We start from the raw sequence: 8,841 nt of genomic DNA, 5'->3' as shown, positions 1-8,841 counted from the left end.
AGCTAGTCGCATCATTAATTCACATTCGTCGTCAGATCAAAATCTTTTCTTTTAACAATAATATTTCATCAAAATCTTGACGACAAGGAACCTAGCTTTTTCAACCTAATTTAAGCACACGTACGACGAATGCATGAACGACCGGATCGATATGATCCTTGCATTGCATGCATGAGCTGCAAGCGCGTTAATATAAGTTGAATAGCGGTTGGGTTGGGTTGGGTTGGATGGAGTCACAGCATGCAGGCAGCTACTATATATACGCATATCATGTATAGTAGCAGCATCGCAGTCCACAGGATGGATCTATCGATATATTATCAGTGCCGGCGGGGCACTTGTTGTGACTGATCGAGCTCAAGGCAATGCAATCAAGATGCATGCACGCATGCATATGTGGATCCATTCCATCCACGATGCATGCGGTGCAGGTTAGTCAATGCGTTGGACTTTTGCATGAGCGACCTTAATTTTCTTGCTTGAAAAGTCAAAAGGGCTCCACCTCCACCTCCATGGATGGATCGTCACGAGGAGGGCAACCGGCCAGATGATGCAGCGCGGCGACAACTAGGTCCAGGGTTCACACCAAAGTAACGGACGGAGCCAAAGCAAATTGCAAGAGGAGCACATGAAAAGCGATATATACATATAGATGCGATGCAAGGGGGTCCGATCCTACTTTTCTATCCATGCTTCGCCGAGTATATACTCCGTAATATAATATAATATATTCCAAGTGGATCGGAAGCCAATGCAATCTGTGGTTCATATACATACTTTGCAAGCTGCAATTGCATCCTCTTTAGTATCTTCTTCAAAGAGAAACAATAACTGATCAAGCATATATTCGTACAGTTTAATTTGCTACGTCTTAGGAAATTGGGATTATGGTTAGGATTTGAGGTTTGGAGGATAGGGTTTGGGGATTACCTGAGGCCGTGCAGACTTTGAGGAATCATCGTGGAGGTTCGTTGGCCAAAGATGGTGGCAGGCCACGAGGTGGGACAATGGTGGGGGGGGGGGGGACGTGGAGGACCGTTGGTGGAGGGAGGCGAGGGCGACGCACATCGCTATGGTTAGCGAGGTGACAAATGGTGTTAGAAGTCATCGACGACAGATGATGAAGGCATAGCAGGGAGCCTTGATAAAGTCAATGAAGATAGACATAACAATGAGAGGAGAGAAGAGGAGCACCTAGGGAGGGAGGAGGGCGTGGGACATCAAGCATGGCAATAGTGAAGTATAGGTGTGGATTGGTCGTGTGTGAGGAGGCAACGAGAGGGTGGGGGGAGATGGGATAGGGATAGTTTTTGCTAACCTCAGTAAAGTAAAGTTGATTATCTCACCTCACCTATTATAGAGTAATCGCTCCTATATATTATGTTAGCTATTACAATTAGCACATCTATTAGATATGTACTCCTTTTGTCTTAAAATAGATGATATTTTAAAGTTAAGCATAATTATTAAGGTGAAAGATAAAATAAATATATTACCTTATTTTAATATCATTTGTTGAATAAGAAATAAGAGTTATATTAGGAAAGAAGTTACTTAATAGAGATTATAAAATTGGAAACTTAGATTAAATTAAGTTATCTTAAAATTATAGAATATTATGTATTTTAAATATTATAGAAAAGATTAAAATATCATCTATTTTGAGACGTAAGTTGTGAGTACGTCCATAGCAGCAACGAATTAAAGCACGCAGTGCTGTGCAGTATTATAATTATACCAGGCAAGCCTGCAGAAATATCTTGTAGCTCATCGAGATGGACCGCGTTTATATATATCTTAGCTTGTTGTATCTAAGTCTCATCGTCACACGCACGTATGAAGGTCACGTCACGTCACGTCACGTACAGGCGGCTTACGAACCAAACCATCTCGCTTAGCTTATAGGAGTACTCTATTATCTACCTAAATATTGTAGTATAGCTAGAAAGATGTATGATTGCCATTAATTTCCAGGCACCTTGTTGTTTTTGTTTTCGCCAAATTTCCTCCATTCTTATTTTATTCTAAGCATATGTCAACCAACTACCAGTACTACCTCCGATCCCAAATATAAGCTAAGTCCATTAGGAAATAAACTCGTTGCTAGGCAGTGAACCGTACGTACGTCCATTGTTTTGATAAAAATACTTATCATCAGTCAGCGTTGTTGGGTCCAGGATTAGGCAGTGTGTCTATATATAGATTGATAGATAGATACACGCAATCCAGAGCAGATATGATTTAACATAACTAACTATTCTTTTCTTCGAAATATCCCTTTTCTTCGGAAGAAAATAAAAAGAGTCAGAGCATGAACTTTGCCCATATCATGCATAAAAAACAGCTCAGTCGATTGAAGGGATTGTAAAAAACGTTGAATTCCTTCACGTGTGCTGGTAGTGTACGTTATATTTACCGAAACTGCCTGCCAAAGTCTACTTTTTTTCTGGTGGTTGAAACATGAGCTGAGACATGTATAAGGATAGTCGAAATGCCTGCCTGCTTGGTCTCCAGCATCCAATTACTTACGTAACCATTCTGTCGTCTAAGCCTGAGACAATGTGTGAACATGCTAGTTTACTAAGGTAATTCAGTAGCAAAATCATCCATCCTATGAAACGAAGAAAAATAAAGGTGATGCTACCTTACGATTGCCTGTTTTCTAACAACAACAAAAAAACAGTCAATGAACCAAAGCCATCGGATCCACCGCCGCAAATTGTCATGCCTCCTCTGACCTGCCACCATCCAGCAGTTGATCTTTTACCAGAGCATCCTCTAAGCATCTGTTTGGTCGGGTGGATCAAATATGATCATTCTATTTTTAAGGTGGTTTATTAGATAGGAAAAAAAATATTCTTAGGATGCTAGATGGGGATCCGGGCAAAATGGTTGGACCGAGCCATCCAGGTTCATTTGTTCCATGCTCGTAAAGTACGTGTGTATATGTTTTTTATTTAACTCTTGATTTTATTTGAGAGTATAAGAGTGGTTAAAAATTATAAATATTTTTATGAGTAAATTAGAGTTTGATAACAAACTATTTTAATTGGTTTGATCTAAAAAGGCTAAGCTAATATTTAATTAAAATTATCCAAAAAGTCTACTCTTATAACTTCTAGCAATTTTTAGTGTCTCAAATAAATTTTTAAAAATCAGATAGAATTCACTAATATTCTTCTCATGTAATTTACTAATTTATAAAAATATTTTTAATCCTAGGTTATTTGTTGAAAAAGTGAGTCCCTTTGTAATGCTTCATTTGTATTCATTTTTATCATTTCACATGATATTATCTTTTAATTCAATTTGAATTTAAACATACACAAATTCATCCAAATACTGTACAATCGAGAGGTAAGTTCACTAAAAAATCATTATAAACAACTCAACTAATCCAATCTATTCAACCAAACAGAAAACTAGCTCATCCTATCCGCTTTAATCTCACCAACTAAACAAAAAATTAGCTCATTTGATCTCATCTATCTAGTAAAATAGAAAATTTGATCATCTCATATTAAAAAAACGGAGATGACCTTATTACATTCAACTTTACTCTCTAACCCAATACACCTAAGATCGCCAGTGACACAAAGACGAGTCACTGAAAAGGAATCATAGATTTCAGCCGATTGAAATCTAGGATTGCATTGTTGACAATGTTTGTGTCTCCCCTTGCCGTCCAGGCAAATCCATTCATTCAGATTTTTCTAGCACATAGAAATGCCCACTTTTTACTACTGCCACTATGATTTATCTGATGTGGAAACGAAAAGCAATACAAAATCCACCGTACGTGGTAAACACGCCCAATTTTACTGCTAAATTACCAAATATAGGAACGAGATTAATAATTAAAGAAGAAATAAATAGACATCTTAATAAAAAATTTAAACCGATGATCTCTCCTATTAAGATCATCTAATACACTTAAAACTTAAGCAGAAGCAAAAACAGAGAGAAGTTTTAACAAGAGAAAATTGATAAAACACGATTTCACAAATGGTATATGAACCGTAGATTCTATTTAAGATCAATCTATATGTTTTAGCACTCGAAATATCACAACTTGCAAAGAAACATGAAAAGATAAACACCGAGCAACGAACTCTCCAAATTGATTATCTAGAGATAAGAGAATTCAAGACTTCATCATATAAGCGTGTATATACGTATTGTATACCTCTAGCAATAAAAAAACAACATCACAAGGTGCTAAAATTTCAACCAAAAACTAAAACAAAAATCAAATTCGGAAACCGAAAAACTTCCAAACTTGTAAGAGAACCAATAGAGAAAAACTAGAAATAGGTGAGCACAATAATATAAAGAAAAATAAATTTTATTGAAGCAGATATCAATCCTATTTTAGACAGATTACAAAGATTTTTTTCTCACAAAACTCTCATCTAATACATAGGCTAAACACTTCTCTTCCTCTCATCTAAAATCTAAGCACAAGGCTCTCATATAGATGTCACAAGATGCTCTATTCTTTTATTTTATAGGTCTAAAATATTTAATCTATAAGTTTCCTATTTTTTTCCTAAAATATTCCTCTCTTATAGTACACTCATACCTACTATTGAAGGTATTTTAGTCTATTTTTTTCTTCTTTCATCGGACGACTGTGGCGATTTCACGACTTAGCTTTACCTCGACGCAAGCTTCGCGATAGTGCCACGTACTCTTCCAGTCCTCACACAGTTTTAAGCCTAAACCACGAAACCCTAGCATGTTACTTGCACCGATATCTCTTTCGTTTGACTTTATCAAAATACCTTCTTTATCCTCCATTTCATGTTTTACTTGACCTCCATGTGTACAACTAGGATCACCTTTGACTTCGCTCGACCTCTTTGATCGTCCAGAACCAAGCACCTACTTAGCTTAGATCACTTATCATCAACTGACAAGTTGCATCCGTCACCTGCATACCATAAAACAAATAAACACATATCTCCAATTCTAATTTCAGTTAATCCATAATCAATATACTCAAATGAAATCCCCAATTAATTCAAATCACATCAAAACTCATACAAATCGAAAATCGTTAGACCAAATAAATACCAATATCAATCACTAATTGTAAATAAATCAAGAAATATTTTAATTTGAGATATCACCAAGTGATTAACAAATGACTAGACTGTCACAAACAGGAAATGGCAAATGATTTGCACTGCACAAACGGATCGGATCGGATCATAATCCGCCAAGCGAACGGAAGGTTCGGTTGGTGGATAGCATGGGATGCAGTATAAAGGAAGCGAAGCGAAGCGAAGCTTTTTGTGCTGTCAAGTGAGTCTCAACCCGGGCAGAGAAGAGCAGAGGAGGCAGCCACCCACCTTCTTCTCCCCTTCTCTCTCTCTCTCTTCCCGCCCGCCATTAATGCCCACCTCTGTCTCCCCCTCGGGCTGGCAACTAGTACCAGCAGCTCTCGTGCCTCTGCTTCCAAGTGGTTCCACAGAAAGGTCAACCTCCTCACCTTAGCTCCCCCGTGATCCATCCGGCAACAGGGCCGCCTAGGTGCAGGGAAAGGGAGGAGACTCAGGCAGGCGTATATATCAAGCTTAGCCTTTGGGCCAAGAACTACGCTTCCTCTTCGTCGAAGCTCTCCCCTCATCCCCTGCCCTGCCCCGCCCTTCGAGCGAGAGGAATTCAAGGCACCGCCTTTGGAGGCCCACCGATCTGCTGTTTTGGTGATCGGTCGCCATGGGGAACTGCTGGGGAACCAAGATTGGCTTGGACAGCCCCTCTCGAAGCACCTCCCCTTCTTCAGGTGAGCCTGCCTCTTATTCTTCTTCTTCGTCAGAATATATAGTATTGTCTCCTTCAATTCCCAGTTGCTTCCATTAGTTTCTTGTTTCAAGTATCTCTGAATGATTTGGATTGGACGGACAAACTACGCCCTTGCCGCGCATCTGTTGATTAATCACATGATTAAGTGTTTACTCCCTCCCCTGTTCTTATCACTGTTCATCTTGCCTCGTGGTTAGTTGAATTCAACGGTTGCGGCGGTATTAGCTGCTGCTGGTTTTCAGTTTTAGTGGTTTGAGGCAGGCTGTGTATAGTATTAGGTCATCTCGTCTCATAACTTGGCTTCTAGTACCACCTCCTTACATGTAATTTTTATTCTGGATTCTCCCTTTTGGTTTGTTCAATTATACGTGCAAAGTAACTAAAAAAGCTTCCGGTGACCATCTTAATCGGAGAAGAAAGTTCGAATTTTGATTTTACTCTTGTGGCTTTATTCGTGATCTTTCCTTAGGTTGGACCAGAAATAGAAAGATGATGAATAGGATTCTGGTTGCAGCCAAACAGAATAGGTAATTTGTTTTGTGTGTAATGTTCAGGGGCAGGTTCCAAGTCTGCAAGAGGAAAGGGGGCGGGACTGAGCGCATCCAGCAGCCGTGTCTCGGCGGCATCGGTGCCTCCCACCCCTCGGAGTGAAGGTGAGATTTTGCAGTCAGCCAATGTCAGGAGCTTCACCTTCAACGAGCTCAAGACCTCCACCAGGAACTTTCGGCCCGACAGCGTTCTCGGGGAGGGAGGGTTTGGGTCAGTCTTCAAAGGATGGATTGATGAGAACACCTTCGCCCCGACCAGGCCCGGCACTGGGATGGTCATTGCTGTCAAGAAGCTCAACCAAGAAGGTTTCCAGGGTCATAGGGAATGGCTGGTGGGTAGCAGCAATCTGCGTCATATCGTTGAAAACATTCTTCCTTCCTTCCTTGGGTTTCGTTTTGTTTACAATCTGTTGCTGAACCTTGCAGGCTGAAGTGAATTACCTTGGGCAATTGTCGCACCCCAATCTTGTAAAGCTCGTAGGCTACTGCCTTGAAGATGAGCAGCGGCTTCTTGTCTACGAGTTTATGCCACGAGGAAGCTTGGAGAATCATCTTTTTAGGAGTAAGCTTCCGGCCTTTGATTTCATTTACCCCTCTTTTTGAGTGTAAAATACTAGGATATGTGCACATGGCTTGTGATTTTCTGGAATGGTTTTGACATGTTTTAATGATCACGTAGGGGGTTCACATTTTCAGCCACTCTCCTGGAACCTTAGAATGAAGGTTGCCCTTGGAGCAGCAAAGGGGCTTGCCTTTCTCCACAGCGACAAGGCAAAAGTTATCTACCGTGATTTCAAGACATCTAATGTTCTTCTAGATTCGGTATGCTCTCCTCTTCGCACCATTGTCGATTATTGCCCATTTTGAACGAGAAAAAATGGTTTACTAACTTGAATCTTGGGTTGATTGCAGAACTACAATGCGAAGCTGTCTGATTTCGGTTTGGCAAAGGACGGACCAACTGGCGACAAGAGCCATGTCTCGACCAGAGTTATGGGAACATACGGATATGCTGCTCCTGAATATCTCGCGACAGGTAATGCATATACCTTTGCTTTTTCGATGCCCTCAGATGTAATATATATATATATATATATATATGACTTCATATTGCTGAAAACTTACTCGTTCAGAAAAAAAAACAATGCTGAAAAGCTGTTATGATCAAAGTTTGGCGTAGGAACAATAATTTGCCTGGTCCAGGCTCATGCTGTTCTTATGCAGTAGGTGTAGTTGGATTTGAAGCGATAAAAGTTTGGAGTAGGAATAATTTGCCCGGTCCTGGTCCAGGTTCATGTTGTTCTTATGCAGTAGGTGAAGTAGGAATAACTAGCTTGGCGGTTTGCGCTCGTCCTGAAGCACTAAGAAGCAGTAAAGAATACTCTTTTCAGTGTTGAGGTCATATAGTTAGGTGCAGACAAGTCGTCCATTTAGTCATGGTTTCAGACCAAACTGGACCCCTTGAGCACATGTGCTAAAACAAAATAAGTATTGCCATTTGCATATCTTTTAAAGGGGTGATCATCCAGAGGAATCTTGTAGCGAGATTAGCATGCAGCTGAGAAGGATTGCGGTTGCAGGATTTTCAAATTACTCATACCAAGTCAATGGCTACTACGGTCGTACTGAATCCCCATATTTTACATCCATCTTGGGTACATCTGGTTAATCGATCGAGCTCTTTGTCGCATTCTCCCAAAGAGCTAGCACTGGATTAAAAAAGATTAGGCCTATGGAATCTTGATATCAAATTGCAATAACTAATCCTAGTAATTTTACAGGGCATCTGACAGCAAAGAGCGACGTCTACAGCTTCGGAGTAGTCCTTCTGGAGATGCTATCCGGGCGCCGTGCCTTGGACAAGAATCGCCCCTCTGGTGAGCACAACCTGGTGGAGTGGGCACGGCCATACCTGACAAACAAGCGGCGCATCTTCCGCATCCTGGACGCTCGGTTGGGCGGGCAGTACTCCCTCGCCGGGGCCCAGAAAGCTGCGGCGTTGGCGCTCCGGTGCCTGTCTGGGGACTCGAGGAACAGGCCTCGCATGGACCAAGTGGTTGCAGCGCTGGAGCAGCTTCAGGATGCCAAGGAGACGGGGGGCTCTCAGTCTCAGCTGCAGAGGAAGCTGAGCAGCAATGGCCACCGGTCGCGCAGCAAGTTCCCAGAGGCGGCGCCAAAACCAAATGGAAATCCAAGACGGCCGTTGCCGGCCTCGCCTCTGCGTGAGTGATAATTGAGACGGAATTAATGTAGATTCCCATTCCTGAGTGACTTGTACAATTTGTCTAGTGTTTCTTCCTTTTGCAAATCCAAGTTTTCTTCCTTTTGCATGCTTCTTCCTGCTTCTAGTGCTGCTGTACCTTGTTTGACAAGACCCTCGTAAATATATATATATATATATATATAGTTTATCCCGTTTAAAGTAGGAGGGGAACAGTATTCGTGAGAGTGATTTGCAGTCGGTTACTGTGGCATCAAATATTAT

General features: G+C 41.1%; 1 protein-coding gene across 2 annotated transcripts; it reads left to right on the top strand.

Annotated features, from left to right (window-relative positions):
• The first annotated feature begins 5,310 nt into the window (after nt 1-5,310).
• Nucleotides 5,311-8,684, top strand: LOC133909700 (receptor-like cytoplasmic kinase 176). Of its 2 annotated transcripts, none has more exons than XM_062352250.1 (6): nt 5,311-5,788; nt 6,369-6,688; nt 6,783-6,918; nt 7,036-7,178; nt 7,269-7,392; nt 8,138-8,684. In XM_062352250.1, the coding sequence occupies exons 1-6, from the start codon at nt 5,722-5,724 to the stop codon at nt 8,584-8,586; spliced, it is 1,239 nt and encodes a 412-aa protein (XP_062208234.1). In that variant the 5' UTR covers nt 5,311-5,721; the 3' UTR covers nt 8,587-8,684. The 2 variants fall into 2 exon arrangements, with proteins under 2 accessions (XP_062208234.1, XP_062208233.1); XM_062352249.1 differs by having other exon boundaries at nt 6,363-6,688.
• Nucleotides 8,685-8,841: the final 157 nt, after the last annotated feature.

The sequence above is a fragment of the Phragmites australis genome, chromosome 2 (assembly GCF_958298935.1).
Source record: "Phragmites australis chromosome 2, lpPhrAust1.1, whole genome shotgun sequence".
Lineage (NCBI taxonomy): Eukaryota > Viridiplantae > Streptophyta > Magnoliopsida > Poales > Poaceae > Phragmites > Phragmites australis.
The sequence above is the reverse complement of the archived record's forward strand: the minus strand, read 5'-3'. Positions and strand labels throughout refer to the sequence as shown.